This window comes from Leucoraja erinacea, chromosome 1 (genome assembly GCF_028641065.1).
Source record: "Leucoraja erinacea ecotype New England chromosome 1, Leri_hhj_1, whole genome shotgun sequence".
NCBI classification, from domain to species: Eukaryota; Metazoa; Chordata; class Chondrichthyes; order Rajiformes; family Rajidae; genus Leucoraja; species Leucoraja erinaceus.
In genome coordinates, this window is record NC_073377.1 from 34,635,817 (window position 1) to 34,652,731 (window position 16,915).

Below are 16,915 nucleotides of genomic sequence, written 5' to 3' on the forward strand. Positions count from 1 at the left end.
TTCCTTATGACATATGGAACAAGCTGCAGGGGAGGTAGTTGAGGCAGGTACTATAACACCATTTAAAAGGCATCTCGACAGGTACGTATATTGGAAAGGTTTAGAGGGATATGGGCAAACGCAGCAGATGGGACTAGTATAGGTGGGGCATCTTGGTTGGCATGGGCACGTTGGGCCTGTTTCCATGCTGTATGACTAATTGAAAAATAATAAGGGTGATACATATTACAGGATGAAAACTGTTCAACCATCTCATTACTACAGTTTAATTTACAAAGCGTTTATTTCACTTAAACATTTATGGGGGAGTAGGAAACAAGGAAGACATAAGGACATGTAGGATATATATTTAAATATTGGAGTAACTCAGCAAATCCAGATGAGAAGCAAGGTCACCTCATTGCAACAGATATGGAAGATAAAAAAAAGTTTCTTTGAGACCAATGGTGGACATGTGGAAGTGCAACATTCAAAAAACACAAGGAGAAACTAGGATCAGTTCAGAAAAAATAAGTTCCAGTCAACGCTAGTTAGTAGGTACACAAAAATGCTGGAGAAACTCAGCGGATGCAGCAGCATCTATGGAGCGAAGGAAATAGGCAACGTTTCGGGCCGAAACCCTTCTTCAGACTGATGGGGGGGGGGGGGGGGGGGGGGGGGGGGAGGTGCGGGGAGTAGAAAGGAAAAAGGAGGAGGAGCCCGAAGGCTGAGGGATGGGAGGAGACAGCCCGAGAGCTGAGGAAGGGGCGGAGACAGCAAGGACTAACTAGATAGTTAGTATCTTCATTAGTAATAACATTAGCAAACCAAAGCTCACTTCCCCATTATCAAGTTTATTCACCAGCCGTAAGACGGATTTTGTCAAACTAGTTCAAGGCTTCCATCTTATCTCCCCCGTTTCCTGCTAAAGAAATCCTGCATTCACATCCTCCTTTATGAGCTATTGGACTGACAACCCTCATCTTTCATACCACCACAACAGAAGAAATCAGTTCAATTCTTAGAAGAAATATAATAAAAAGAAACTGCAGATGCTGGTTTATACCAAAGATAGACACAAAATGGATGCATAACTGAAACTCAAGAGCAAAGCCATGAGTCTGGTAGTGACTTTGTGATCTATATAAGCAAATACCTCTTTACTCCTCTGTATTGCCCATGATTTTAATTCTCGAGTAATGCAAATTTCAGTTGAAAATATTTTTTGTGAGGTATCAGATAACAGAGTCACTATTTAATAGCAAATACCTTTCTAACAGACTTGTCCTTTCCCTCCTTCACTCCTTTGACCATATTTTTCCTTTTTTTAAAGAAGGCGTTGAATATTTTCATTATTTGTTAGCTGTATATTGTTCGTTTAATGTGGTCGGGGGTTGGCCAAATATCAGTGATGCCAGGAGAATTGTGAATGTTATTTATCAAAGTGAGTAACTTGACAACATTTTTCCCCACAGCCGTCACTTGCCGACTTTCATCAGGCTTTTGAAGTTGTGTTTGTGGATCTCTCAGGATTTGTAAACCTCTGTGCTGCGATGACAACAAGCAAGTACAAGCAGGTATGAAATCTGCCATGGTTACCAGCTTCTTTCATGTGTAGGAAGGAACTTCGGATGCTGGTTTAAACCAAAGATAGACACAAAATGTTGGCATAACTCAGCAGGTCAGTCAGCATCTCTGGAGAAAAGGAGTTTCAGTTTGAAGAAGGGTCTCGACCCAAAACGTCACCTATTCCTTTTCTCCAGAAATACTGCCTGACCTGCTGAGTTACTCCAGCATGTTGTGTCTATCTTCGATGTAAACCAGCATTTGCAGTTCCTTCCTACATAGGGCATCTCTGGAAAAATGGTTAAGTGACATTTTGGGTTGGGACCCTTCTTCAGTCTGATCCATTTGTCCAGAGATGCTGCCTATACTGCTGAGGTACGCCAGCATTTTGTGTCCATCTTTAAAACTACGAAGAAGTGGACTCAATTTCACAAAGCTAAATCAAATTCAATCAGTTTTTTCAATTCTTTAGTACATCATGGGGAAAAGGTGAAAGACTACCCATCCTTTATTGAAGGTAGACAAAAATGCTGGAGAAACTCAGCGGGTGAGGCAGCATCTATGGAGCGAAGGAAACAGGCGACGTTTCGGGTCGAGACCCTTCTTCAGACTGATGAGGGTGGGGGTGAAGAAGAAAGGAAGATGCGGACATCGTGGGCTGTTGGAGAACTGGGAAGGTGAGGTGAAAGATGGAGAAAGCAGGGACTACCTGAAATTGGAGACGTCAATGTTCATACCACTGGGGTGGAAACTACCCAAGCGAAATACGAGGTGCTGCTCCTCCAATTTACTGTGGGCCTCACTTTGCCCATGGAGGAGGCCCAGGACCGAAAGGTCGGATTCAGAATGGGAGGGAGAGTTGAACCGGAAGATCAGGTTGGTTATTGTGAACCGAGAGGAGGTGTTAGGCGAAGCGATCGCCAAGCCTACGCTTGGTCTCACCGATGTAGAGCAGCTGACACCTAGAGCAATGGATGCAATAGATGAGGTTGGAGGAGGTGCAGGTGAATCTCTGCCGTACCTGGAAAGATTGCTTGGGTCCTTGGATGGAGTCAAGGGGGGGGGGGGGGGGGGGGGGGGGGGGGGGGGGGGAGGTAAAGCAACAAGTGTAGCATTTCCTGCGGTTGCAGGAGAGGGGGTGGTTAGGGTGGGAAGGGACGAGTTGACCAGGGAGTTACGGAGGGAGCGGTATCCACGGAAAGCCGAAAGGAGAGAAGATGGGAAGATGTGGCCAGTGGTGGGATCCCATTGGAGAAAGCAAAAATGTCAGAGGATTATTTGTAGTATGTGATGGCTGGTAGGGTGGAAGGTGAGGACAAGGGGGGCTCTGCCCTTATTACGAGTGGGGAGGATGGGGAGTGAGAGCAGAGTTACGGGGTACAGAGGAGACCCTGGTGAGAGCCTCATCTACAGTAGAAGAGGGGAACCCCCGTTCCCTGAAGAATGAGGACATCTCTGATGCCCTGGTTTGGAACACCTCATCCTGGGTGCAGATGCAGCGTAGACGGAGGAATTGGGAGTATGGGATGGAGTCCTTACAGGAAGCAGGGCGGGAAGAAGTGTCGTCCAGATAGCCATGGGAATCAGTGCATTTATAGTAGATGTCGGTCAGTAGTCTATCACCTGCGATGGAGACAGTGAGGTCTAGTAACGGTAGTGAGATGTCGGAAATGGTCCAGGTGTATTTGAGTGTCGGATGGAAGTTAGTGGTGAAATGGATGAAGTCAGTGAGTTGTGTGGGTGCAGGAGGTAGCACCAATGCAGCGTCGATGTAGCGGAGGTAGAGTTTGGGGATAGGGCCATGGTACACCTCGCCTACAAAGAGGCAGGCATAGCTTGAGCCCATGCGTATGCCCATAGCTACATCTTGGATTTGGAAGAAATGGGAGGAGCCAAACGAAAAGTTAAGGGTAATGTGGTCAAGGTATGTGGAAATAAGTTCGGTGGGACACGAACAGGCAGAAACAATGGGTCTGCCAGGACACTTGGACTGCTTCCTGTAAGGATTCCATCCTCTACTCCCAATTCCGCCATCTACGCCACATCTGCACCCAGGATGAGGTGTTCCAAACCAGGGCATCAGAGATGTCCTCATTCTTTAGGGAGCGGGGGTTCCCCTCTTCTACTATAGATGAGGCTCTCACCAGGGTCTCTTCTGTACCCCGTGACTCTGCTCTCACTCCCCATCCCCCCTATCCCCCCCCCCCACTCATAACAAGGGCAGAGTCCACCTTGTCCTCACCTTCCACCCTACCAGCCGTCACATACAACAAATAATCCTCTGACATTTTCGCCACCTCCACAGGATCCCACCACTGGCCACATCTTCCCATCTCCTCCCCATTTCGGCTTTCAGTATGGACCGCTCCCTCCATAACTCCCTCGTCAATTCGTCTCTTCCCACCCAAACCACTCTCATCTCTGGTACTTTCCCTTGCAACCGCAGAAAATGCTACACTTGTTGCTTTACCTCTTTCCTCGACTCCATCCAAGGGCCCAACCAGTCTTTCCAGGTGCGGCAGAGGTTCACCTGAACCTCCTCCAACCTCATCTATTGCATCCGCTGCTCTAGATGTCTGCTGCTCTACATTGGTGAGACCAAGCGTAGGCTTGGCGATCGCTTCGCCCAACACCTCCGATCAGTTCACAATAACCAACCTGATCTCCCGGTGGCTCAGCACTTCAACTCCTCCTCCCATTCCAAATCTGACCTTTCTGTCCTGGGCCTCCTCCATGGCCAGAGTGAGGACCACCGTAAATTGGAGCAGCACCTCATATTTTGCTTGGGTAGTTTACACCCCAGCGGCTTGAACATTGACCTCCAATTTCAGGTAGTCCCTGCTTTCTCCTTCTTTCCCCTCCCCTTCACAGCTCTCCCACAGCCCACTGTCTCCGCCTCTTCTTTTCTTCTTCCTAAAGAAGGGTCTCGACCCGAAACCCTACTGAGTTTCTCCAGCATTTTTGTCTACCTTCGATTTCCTGCATCTGCAGTTCCTTCTTAACCATCCTTTATTGAGTTTACATTTGAAAACATATTCCCATTCACTTACCGATGAAGAAGATATTTAATAATTTGCTCAGGAATACGTCGACAGTCGGAAATGTTGCCGCCTTTCCACAGGACTGCCTCACAAATGGACCCATCCTGGAACCTTCTCAGCTCAGAATTCTCTCCCCAAAATTCCCTGAATTCTGCTGCCTGTTAGGAAAACAAATAATTTAATGTTACCTTAAAACGCATTTACCAAGACGTCTGGACGGTTGCATGGATAAGCAAGGTTTAGGAGGATATGTGTCTAACGCACACAAATGGGACTAGCTCAGATTGGGCATCTTGACCAGCATGGACAAGTTGGGGCGATGGGCCTGTTTCAGTGCTCTTTGACTCTATCAATGTGAGCTGAAGCAGTAACAACATTTAGTTGACAAAATGTATGTTGAAGCTAAATAAACTAAAGATGTGCCAGGAGAACCTTCAGCTTCAAACAATTTTCAGGGACATTATAAAGTCTTTAATTAAATGACTATACAACAAGTTAAAAAACAATTGCATATGGTAAATCCTATCTCTCGCTACAGATGCTGCAGTGTCTGGCTATGGCTATGAAGTTGACTAAAAGGATCACATAATTTGAGGGCAAACATTCAGCAATGGGACGTGTCACCAGGTAATAAGTTAGTTCAGAGGTACATCTGGGATGTTCAACTCCGATTAGTTTAAAACCTCAACATAATTAAAAGGCAAATTATAAATCATTGGATAGATTCGAAAGGTTTCAAGGCATTTGGCGTGACATAGTATCTGCTCATCTGCGGATTAATAATATAATTTGACAAGTAAATGGTGTCTGATCTTTATGTGGTGCCTCTCATAACATAGGAAGTATCCAGGGGAGGCACACGGTAGCTCCAACAACCATGCATAGAAAGGAAATCATCATCACACTGCGTACAGAGCTCACCTATAACAAATACTGTAAAAAATCAAAATATTTTAAAAAACATATATCGATCTGAGAACCAAGAACAAATCCAGAGTAAGGGAATCAAGGACCAGAGGACATAGGTTTAAGGTGAGGGGGAAGGATTTAATAGGAACCTGAGGGGCAACTTTTTTTCTTTCCTTACAAAGGGTGGTGGGTATATGGAACGAACTGCCAGGGGAGGTGGTTGAGTCAGGTACTATCAACATGCTTAAAAAACATTTGTACAGGTAAATGGATAGGATAGGTTTTGAGGGATAGGAGCCAAATGCCGACAGGTAGGACTAATGTCGGTGGGGCATGTTGGTTGGCGTGGGCAAGTTGGGCTGAAGGGCCTCTATGACATTTGAATGAAATGTGAAAAGCACATGCACAAACGACACATTTTTCTCCTGCAGAAGCAGTCTCTCGACACACCATGAAGATGGTGCGCTCAAGTTCCAAGAAGCTTGCGATTAATAGCTTTCTGGCCCTAGATTGCTGTTCAGTGGTAACAGTTGGAAGGTCATGGGTTTAACTAAACTAACACAAGATCTAGGCTGATAGTTCAGTGCATTTCTGAAAAAGGATTAGATCATCATAGGTGTGGCTGGTAAACTCTCGGTTGACATACTGATCCCATGGCAATCAAAAATCAGGAGTGTCATGCCTTGTATTCTGGGCAATACTTATCCCTTGCTCAATATTAAATCTGTCTGTGCAAACTTTATATACAAATTTAATGTATTTTTTTCAACAAATGAAAATTGACTACATCTTCAAAATAATTCACTGTCTGCAAACAACTTAAGAAGTCCCGAAACTGAAAAACACACTGTACAAACACAAACTGTTCGTTCTGACCGGAGAATAGAATCCAAAAACCTCACACTGATAAATGTTTTCAACCCAAGTCGACATATAAATTAAGTTTTATTTTCTTTTAAACTTAATTTCCATTTAAAAAAAAGCCTGGTAGAAAGCATGAGAAATCCAAAAATGATCCTGCGAGTTTAAGCCCTAAAGATGCTCAATGTGGTAAAGAAGCAAAGTGGGAGGAATTGCAGGACCTTGTCCTCAGAAACCAAAGGGTGATTTTCTCTGGGGGTTTGTAGTAATTGTAGGGAGGAGTGGAGGGGCAGTGAGAATGTCGTTCTCAGTGCAAATAAATCCTCACGTAACGAGAGGGAAGGACAGTTTGCCCTTGTACTTTCATACTTCATCTTATGGCACAGTAGCGCAGAGGTAGAGTTGTAGCCTTACAACACCAGAGACCAGGATTCGATCCTGACTACGGGTGCTGTCTGTGTGGAGTTTGTACGTTCTTCCTGTGACCGCGTGGGTTTCCTCCCACACTCCAAAGACGTACAGGTTTGCAGGTTAATTGGCTTCAGTAAAAATTGTAAATTGCCTCAAATGTGTGGAATAATGCTAGTTTATGGAGGTGATCACTGATCTGCATGGATACCGTGAGCCGAAGAGACTGTTCCCACGCTATATGTCCTTTAAAAAAAGTATTTAAAAAATCCTAGACTTATTCAGATTTGAGACATTCTCGCGACAGTCAAGGAATTTTATTTGCACTGCCGACATTGTCCAAGATGTCTAGCAAACCAATTGACTCCACCTTAACCCAAAGCTAACTGCTCAAGCCCAATCAGAAAATTAACTTTTCACCAGAACAACAGAATGGTAAATGTCAAACATTGTTGATGCTGATGCAAAACAACATGCTGGAAAACTCATTCATTATCGCAGCATCTGTGTAAGGAATGAACAGACAGTATCTCATATCAAGCCTTATTCCAAATCTGTCCATTCTCTTCATAGTTACCGCTTGATCCACTGAGTTACTTCTACATTTTGTTTTGGGAGAAAAACCTAGTCTCTTCTTCAACCTTTCACAATCTTTTTATCTGTTAGTTCGCTGATTAACACCAGTACCAGTGAACCCAGTATTACAAGGGACCAATTTATTCTGTGAATGAAATTCGAAAGAACTGCAGATACTAGAAATCAGAAATAAATAACAAAGTGCCCAAAATACTCAGAAGGTCAGGCTGTGGAAAGAAAAAACAAATGAATGTTTCAGGTTTGAGACCCTTCTAATTTGTTCAGTGTCAGTTCAGTTGCTGTTCTTTTTTAATGTGAAATATTTTGCAGAAATATTCTACAAGATAATTTGTTTAGTATTGAACATTTGCGGTTAGTCCACTGGCAAAAGGAACAAAGGTTTCTACAACAAAATACATCTATTACAAATAAGATTGAAAAAATCTTTACCTTGGGAGTATTTGCTGGAGGTCCTTTTTCCAAAATATTCGTTGAAATCCGAGGGTTCAATAAAAGACCAAAAGATAAATGTTTGGAATCCTTATGTTTTGGAGGATCTGCATCTATAGGCCACTGTATAAAGGGAATAAATGAAAGGCTAATATAAATCCAAATGTGATCCTATACAGATTTGTAAATTGAAGAGGCACAAAAAGCACAGCGGGTCACTCCAGCTTTTTGTGTCTATCTTTGGTGTAAACCAGCATCTGCAGTTCGGTCATACACAGTTTTACGTTCCCCCCCATGACCTGCGTGGGTTTTCTCCAAGTTCTTTGATTTCATCCCACACTCCAAAGATCATATAACCATATAACAATTACAGCACGGAAACAGGCCATCTCGGCCCTTCCAGTCCGTGCCGAACTAAATAAAGGAAAACTTACAGGTTTGTAGGTTAAGTGGCTTGGTAAATGTAAAATAAATGTCCCTAGTGGTTGTAGGATGGTGTTAATTTGCAGGGATCGCTGGTGTGTGCAGACCCGGTGGACCGAAGGGCCTGTTTCTGCGCTGCATCTGTAAATTAAACGTTTTATTTGCCAGTAGGCTTTCTTTAGTCTACCATAATAAAAGAGAACTGCTCAAAAATATATTATCTTTGCTGTTGCAATTCCCACAGCTGGAAGAGCACAATGCAATTAAAATGCTCAATCTTAACTACACTGCTGTTTATCAGTCCACAGCCATGAAGAGTGCATCCACAAGCAATTGCAATCAAGAGTAGACTTTAATATCTGTAACTCCCAAAAGCATAATAGGCATACAGTTCTTCAGAACCAGCAGTCTCCTGGTGCCTCATCCTGATCACCATTCTTTTTAGATTACCCATGACCATATCCACTGGGCTTTCCATTCATAACAGTCTATCCTTGCTAGTATCCACATCCCTGCAGCTCATTCATTGGAGCACAAATCATGGATGTTTCACTCGAAGGACACCAAGGTCATAAGTGCTGTATCCATCACTTCCACCCTGTTTCACTAACTCAGCCACAGAGGAAATTAAGCCTGGAATCTATTGAGTCAAATGCATCAGCTAATCAACACTCGATTCTGCCATTATATTCCCACTTGTACTTACTTGCAGATATCACTAGAGGGCAACATGACACAGCAATATTCTTTACATCCAAAACCAATGGTCTATATTTGGCAGGGTGTTTAGTTTGTCATGGAAAATAAGCCAGATCCTTCAACTCACAAACTATTTACCAGATGTTGAGAACATTTTAGCAGACTAGATTTTAGCAGAATTGACTGGACATAAATTACTTAGTTGAATTTTTTATGTCCAATATTCATTTTCTTGCTTAACACAATTGTCTGTTTTCAATAATCTGGTGCAATGGCAGAACGCTTAATTTGATTGGCTAGTAGATAGGTTTCCAAACTGTCCAGAGACATCAATTTGCTTTTTTTTTAAATCTACTCGTAACAACTGTAAGCACTGAATTATTCAATCATTCTCAAGAATCCAGCTGGTTCACCTTCAACCGTTATGGAAAGCAACAAAAGCTTTTCACTGTGACTTGATACACGTGACAATAAACTAAACTGAAAAGAGAATTGATGGGGAGAGCGCAAATTAAGCTAATGAAGCGACTGGAGTTTCTTTATTTTAAAACATGCATATATTCCCGCGAGTCTTTGAAACTCTGCACCACACGAGAAAGCAGTTATTTCTCAACGTAACGCGAATAGAAAATACTATTTTAGAACAGAAACCTTCCTTGTTCAAAACACTAATGTTTAAGTTGTCAATGACCAAGATCATGAGACTTACCTCAGATGTTTGAATAAGGGAATGAGAAAGAAGGTGAACCCGTTGCCCCAGTCCATGGGTTAGTAGTGACAGAAGGTGTGGCAAGATCGCCACAATATAGTTGCCCCCATGATCAATCAACTCATTGAGCAGTTTCATCTTTTTACAGCCTTCTTGCAGTTTGACCAGGTTCTTCAGGCTATTGAGAAACATTTTGAAATGCAAGAATGCTCATACACAAAAATACTTTTTCAATATGGACAAAAATACATTTATAGATTAGATTATGGTCATATGCATCAGGGTGCAATGAGATTGTCTGGTTCATATGAAGCTCACAAAATAAACAAGATACATGTAGTAATGATAAATGCAATAAAGACAACGGCAAATGCAAAACAGCAGAAAGGTGCAAGATTGAACTGCATTGCAAAATAGTGCATAATTTTAAGGTATAATAATAGAATAACTGAATAAGGTTGGAGTTAAAAGTAAGAGTATGGGTTAATATCAGCAGGATGGGGTGATTGGTTTAAGCAGCAGGGGGAAATAACACTGAAATGGACAGAAAAAAAATGTTCTTACAAAAAGACATGGTCAAACGTTTGAATAAAATGTTTCCGAGTCATCAAGAGCATTTCAAAGCCATCCACTGTCTTATTGTCGAGAATTTCCATTGATTTCTGCGCTTCATATTGAATCTGAAATTTTACCATACAAAATAGAAAAGCTGCAGTAACTAAGCATCAACCAAACTGCAAATGTTGGAAATACAAAATAGAAAAATAGAAAATTCTGAAAAACTCAACAGGACAGGTAACATCTGTGGAAAGGGAAGCAGTCATTGTTTTGGCCCGAGACCCTTCATTTCTTGCTGGCAGATGTTGCCTGAAATTCTGAGATTTTCCAGCATCTTGGGTTTTTATTTGTAACTAAACATCAACTGATTGCAAAACTCCAGTTGCAAAAGCAGATGCTGGAAAGAAAAACTAATTGCTTGAAAATATTTAGCAGATATTGATACCACCAAATGAACACAAAATTGTACATATTTATGAGGAAAAAAAAACACACTGATCCGTTGCTATCTATTAATTATTTCTCTTTAGTATTTTACTTTTATTCAAGCTATTTCTATATGCATAGTTAAGAGTCATTAGACATATATATATATATATATATATATATGTGGTGTGTGGTGTGTGTGGTGTGTGTGTGTGTGTTAGTTAATCAAATTAAATTGATATTTCCGGGATAGTTTTGGGGGGGGGGGGGGGGGGGGGGAGGATTTAAGTTATAGGATAGACAATGGTCAAGCACCTGGTAGTGATACAGCTTAGTTTTCAAAAGTCATTTCATGAGATACAAGCCGAAAGATTGTTTCAGGAAAATTAGGACTCAGAGTACAGATAGAAAGTGGCTAAAGAGCAGCAAACATGTCACTTTCAATTTATTTGCCTGTTACCATCAAAAAATACTTTGTGGAAGATATAGAGGTTTGCCAGAATAATAGCAGAGATGACAACATTGTTTACGTTAAGGGATTATTCTTTTGATAGCAAAGAGGTTTACAGGGAGACCTATAATAGAAAACATTATCAAAATTAATGTTGATAAAGCAGGGTTAAACATAGCTCTGGCAATTAGAGATCAAAGAGTTTAAAATAACCAACAAAGGAACTGGAAAGGAAATTAGAGTATTTCATCTGTACCCCCTCTGCAGCAGATCCACGGAAGACATTTAAGATTTGCAATACACTGTCTGAAATAAAGGTAGAATCAAATTCCGTAAGAGCTGTGAAAAGTTCATTTTGCAAGTCTAATTTATTTCCATAATTGTGCAAATTAAACACCTCTTTCCCTCGAGCTAACGGAATCAACATGGACAGATTAAGTGAAGTGTTATTTCAACCCCATTTCATTATGTACATGCTTTTCAATGAACGGTACACACTGGCCAAAGAGATGGTTAAAAGCTGCCAGAATACGCAGTCAGGAGCACAAGTTAAAACGAAACGCAATAACGCCAATGTAAAAATAACCATTTCATTGTGGGTGGCCATTTCAAATTAGAATTAACCTTCAGGAGGGCAGGAAAGAAAGTTTGGTGGTGGGCAAAAGAAAAGAGCATTGATTTTAAACCAATAGTAAATACGAAATCTGGCACCAGATAATGTTGTTCATAAATATATTCAGACTAGAAACTTTTTCTTCTAATTTAGACACAACACACCATAAAAGCTGGAGATAGACACAAAAAGCTGGAGTAACTCAACAGGACAGGCAGCATCTATGGAGAGCACGTTTCGGGTCAAGACCCTTCTTCAGTCTTGACCCATTCCTTCTCTCCAGAGATGCTGCCCGTCCCGCTGAGGTACTTCAGCTTTTTGTGTCTATCTTTGGTTTAAACCAGCATCTGCAGTTCCTTCCTACACATGAAAGAAGCTGGTAACCATGGCAGATTTCATACCTGCTTGTACTTGCTGGCTGTCATCTCAGCACAGAGGTTTACAAATCCTGAGGGATCCACAAACACAACTTCAAAAGCCTGATGAAAGTCGGCAAGTGACGGCTGTGGGATAAATGTTGTCAAGTTACTCACTTTGATAAATAACATTCTAAATTCCCCTGACATCACTGATATTTGGACAACCCCCGACCACATTAAATGAACAATATACAAATAACAAATAATGAAAATATTCAGCGCCTTATTTAAAAAAGGAAAAATATGGTCAAAGGAGTGCAGGTGGGAAAGGACAACAATCCTTTAAAAAGGTATTTGCTGTTGAATAGTGACTCTGTTATCTAATGCCTTACAAGAAAAATAATACTTTCAATTGAAATGTGTATGTCTCAAGAATTAAAGTCATGGGCAATGCAGAGGAATAAAGACGTATGCATCCATTTCAGACACCAGATCTCACGAATGATATGATGGTAATGGACTGAATATTGGGCAGGTTCATTGGGATAGAATTGCTTGAGTTTAGATAGTCAAAACCAAGACATTGAATGAAGTCTTGGGGAAAGGTATGAAGGGACTGAAGCTGAGTGACAGATTAACCCTGAATTCATCCAAGGCAGAACACACCCAAAAGTAGAGTGACACGGTGACGCAGCGGTAGAGTTGCTGCCTTACAGCGCCAGAGATCCGGATTCGATCCTGACTATGGGTGCTGTCGGTGTGGAGTTTGCACCTTCTCCCTGTGACCGGTGGGTTTTCTCCAGGTGCTCCGGTTTCTTCCCACATTCCAAAGACGTGCAGGTTTGTAGGTTAATTGGCTTCTGCAAATTGTCCCCAGTGTGTAGGACGAGAACTAGTGTACAGGTGATCGCATTGGGCTTAAGGACCTGTTTATCTCTAAAACTCAACACTAAATGAGCCTTGGGGTTCTTATTTGAGTAAGTATTGGAAAATGACTATTTCACACAGGCATTCAAACATTGAAAACAACCTTCAAAGTAGTTAAGTTATTCAATCACTGCCTTTAAGGTAAAGAGAACTGAATAAATAAATGAATTATATGGTATGTAGCAGAGGGAATGGAACCAGTCCATGCCCCACTCTAGCCTTGTCTTGTCTTTCCTCTTACATCAGTAGAACTCTTTTCCTACCTCATGTGCTTGTCCAGTCTCCCCTTGAATACATCTGTACTGTGGCAAAACATTCTTCATTCTTGCCACTCTTTGGGTAGTTACTCCTGTTCACTATTGGATGTATTAATAACATATAGCAAAAGCCTCAATTCCACCAGTGGAATCATTCTCACTATCTACTCTATTGAAACTTTTCATAATTTTTCTAGGGATCCAATTAGTGTTTTTCTTTAATTACCCATCAATTCTTCAATCACACGTCCAATTACCCTTCAGTTTCATTCTGTTCAGCCTTTATTGATATATATTTCCTCACATTTGCACTGATATCCCAGCAAATCTTCACCGCACCCCATCAATTAAGCACAATTGCATTAAGTACTCTGAATGTTCTTCAACCAAGGTTCGATTTTTGATTAAATTCACTATTTTTGCTGTTTCATCATTGCATTTTTAATGTTGTAAATAGCACCAAAAACAAAACACAAAATGTCATCTTACCGCTGAATCATCAGTGCCCTGGAAAAGGCTGATGCCATTTTGAGAGAGATCGGTAACAGCTAAACAAAATTAAAAAGACACAGAGGCATTAGAGAAATTTAAAGATCAGGTATTAAACTTCACGTAATCACTATGGTACACGGGCAGAGGAACAGAAATATCTGCCTTTATCTGGCCAGGGTGGATGGAAGCTCATTTCCCCCAAATATAAGATTATAAGGAATAGGAATAAAATTTGGTCATTCGGCCCATCAAGTCTACTCCGCCATTCAATCATGGCTGATCTATCCTGTTTAAGAAGGGACTGCAGATGCTGGAAAATCGAAGGTACACAAAAATGCTGGAGAAACTCAGCGGGTGCAGAGTTTCGGCCCGAAACATTGCTTATCTCCTTCGCTCCATAGATGCTGCTGCACCCGCTGAGTTTCTCCAGCATTTTTGTGTACCATGGCTGATCTATCTCTCCCTCCTAACCTTCAAATAGTCATTATTTAACCTGCCAGTCTAATCACCAAGAATCTACAGGATGAAATAACAAAAAATGTCAACCTGCTTAATGTTTTCTTGCATTTTCTGCTTCCATTTCTGCTTTTGAGAACTGTGGTATTGTAACTTTGCTGATAATTAACAATAAACATTTCATGCATTAATTAGCTTATCATATTATAAGGTTTCTCAAAATTCCACTCGGGGGCAGCTCATGAAGCATTCAAATGTAAATGTAATTAATTAGAATTTCTTCTTAGACAGAGTGAGATAGGGATGAAAATAAATTCCAAGGAACAGTAACACGACTCGGGTGGGTTTAAACAAGATTAGCAGGAGGACGGGATCCAATGCGGGATTGAAGCAGGTGCCAGGACGGAAGGTGACGAAAGCCAGTTCAGCGAAAGGAATGGCAGGAGCACAGCAGGGAACATAGAAGGACTGTTGGATTTGTTTTAAGGCAGACGAGCTCAGGGCATGGATATGCAAGCCCAACTGGGACAATGTAGCCGTTACAGGAAACCGGCTTAGATAGGGCAGGACCAGCTACGAGGAAGAGGGCAAAGCTTGATTTACTCTTAGAAAATTGGGACGGGCATGTGAGTGAAGTGTCAGTGTGTGAGCCTTTTGGGGTCAGCAATCACAGTTCTACTAGTTTTAAAATGTTTATGGATAAAGACGGGCTGGGCCTACAAGATAAGATTCTGAAACATAGAATATATAGAAAATAGGTGCAGGAGGAGGCCATTCGGCCCTTCGAGCCAGCACCACATGGCCAACTTTGATGGAATTAGACAGGAACCTGCTAAAGTTGATTGGAGTAGGAAGTTTGCAGTCAAAGGGACATCTGGAAAGTAGGATGTATTTAAGTGTGATGGCGAGAGTTCAGGGCACGGTTGTTCTGTTAGACTGATGGGCAATGGAGCAAGGAAGCCCAAATGCTGAGAAACATTGAGGCTCTGGTCAGGAAAAAGGCATGGGCCAGATATAGGCAGCTGTGATCAGGAGCATCCCGGGAGGAGTTTTGGGGACTAAGCAGCATACTTGAGGAGGAAATCAGGAGGACAAAAAAGGGGCAGGAGATAGCTCTGACAAATAATATTAAGGATAATCCAAAGATATTTTATGTACATTAAGGGAAAGTGACAAGATTAGCTTCAATTATATCAAAGCACTGCTTGATGTCATACGTCTGCCAACTCATCAGCACCGCCTCCCTTTCCCAAGTTAACCAATCCTATCCTGCACGAGCTAGAGTTTGATATCTCACCATTCCTCTCATTGCCAATCAATTATTTACACCAGAAGCATAAAGCCAGAAGCTCTAGTCAAATGCCATTTGTGAAAAACTCTATATGAAAACTAACAGCCTGATAGTGTCATGTTATTTGATTAAACCTAGGATTTAATTACTTTGGGGTTTATTTCACCTATTTTTGAACAACTGCTCACAACAACAAAATCTGTGGAAACAGAAGCCATTTAGTTTTCAATCATGTAAAACATTTCACTCTTTAAATTAACTAGTTGCATATTCCATAGCAACGCCAATGACCAAGGAACTTATGCTGCCCAAAACCAAGACAACATTTCACTCATCCACTGGAATGGTTCACTTACTATAAATGCTGCATATAAGTACTGTTGTTTAACTGCACTTATAAATTAATTCTTAGAAAATAGAAGGTATCTGGAATTTGCTTTGCAGAAGTTAATTTCAGCCCCAACAGACTAAGCAGCAAATATCATGCTCTAGCAGAGCAGCCATTTTGAGAGCGGCTGCTTTGGGGTCGAAGTTCTGCGGGTAGGTCAAAGTGCAGGCTTTGATGAAAAGAGCAAGCAGAAACAAGGACTAAGTAAGGTCTTCCAGGTGTACTTCTCCTTAAATCCACTAGATTTATTTTTTTAAGTGTGTGTAAGAAGGCAGCTATTAAAGTTGGTGGAGTGGAATGCTCCTCTTGTTGTCAGATGTGGGTAATCAGGGAGCAATCAAGTGTCCACAGCAATAACATCTGCAGGATATATGTCCAGCTGCAGCTCCTCTCAGATTGCATGGATTGGTTGGAGAGGTAGTTATTAGACACAATGAGGAGCCTGAGAGCATTATAGACGATAGTGTCAGGCAGGTGGTCACATCAAAGGTTCAGTTAGATAGCCTGGGGCAGCAAACAGGCAATGCAGGAGATTCCTATGTTAATCACCCTCTCAAACGAATATACCACGTCCAATGCTGTTGTGTGATGGAGTAAGAGGGTGGTGTGTTTAGATGGCCTCACAAGAGAAAATAGCAAAAGCTGACACAAGAGTGGCACCGTGTCCGGCCGGCTCTGTTGAACAGCGGGGTAGGGTAGGCAAGAAACGGTGATAGGGACCCTATAGTCAGGCATTTCTGTGGCTGCAAGCGAGACTCCAGGATGTGTGTTGCCTCCCTAATCCCAGGGTCAAGGATGTCTCTGACTAGGCACAGAACATTCAGAGAGGGAAGGGTGAGCAGCCAGAGACTGTGGTAGAATATAAAACGACTCGTTAAAGATTATGAAAGTTGTAGGGCCCTTAAAAGCATTGACGGACAGTGGAATCTTGGAGTCCAAATCCACAGTTCCCTGGACATAAATAGATACAGTGGACATAAGTAGACAGAGTGGTCAAGAACAGATTGGCATCCTTGTCTTCATTGGTCAGGCTACTGAGTATAACAATCAGGAAACAATCACCTTGCAGCTTTATA

The 16,915-nt window shown here is 41.8% G+C and overlaps 1 protein-coding gene across 1 annotated transcript in view; it reads right to left on the bottom strand.

Moving 5' to 3' along the window:
- The window catches only part of nol6 (nucleolar protein 6 (RNA-associated)), a 94,061-nt gene that overhangs the window by 40,811 nt on the left and 36,335 nt on the right, over positions 1 to 16,915 (bottom strand). The window contains exons 9-14 of the mRNA XM_055632531.1: positions 13,702 to 13,760; positions 12,071 to 12,172; positions 10,186 to 10,301; positions 9,622 to 9,799; positions 7,791 to 7,913; positions 4,596 to 4,744 (exon numbers count right to left, since the gene is read on the bottom strand). Of these exons, the coding sequence (XP_055488506.1) occupies positions 4,596 to 4,744; positions 7,791 to 7,913; positions 9,622 to 9,799; positions 10,186 to 10,301; positions 12,071 to 12,172; positions 13,702 to 13,760 (727 nt within the window). The remainder of the gene's footprint in view (positions 1 to 4,595; positions 4,745 to 7,790; positions 7,914 to 9,621; positions 9,800 to 10,185; positions 10,302 to 12,070; positions 12,173 to 13,701; positions 13,761 to 16,915) is intronic.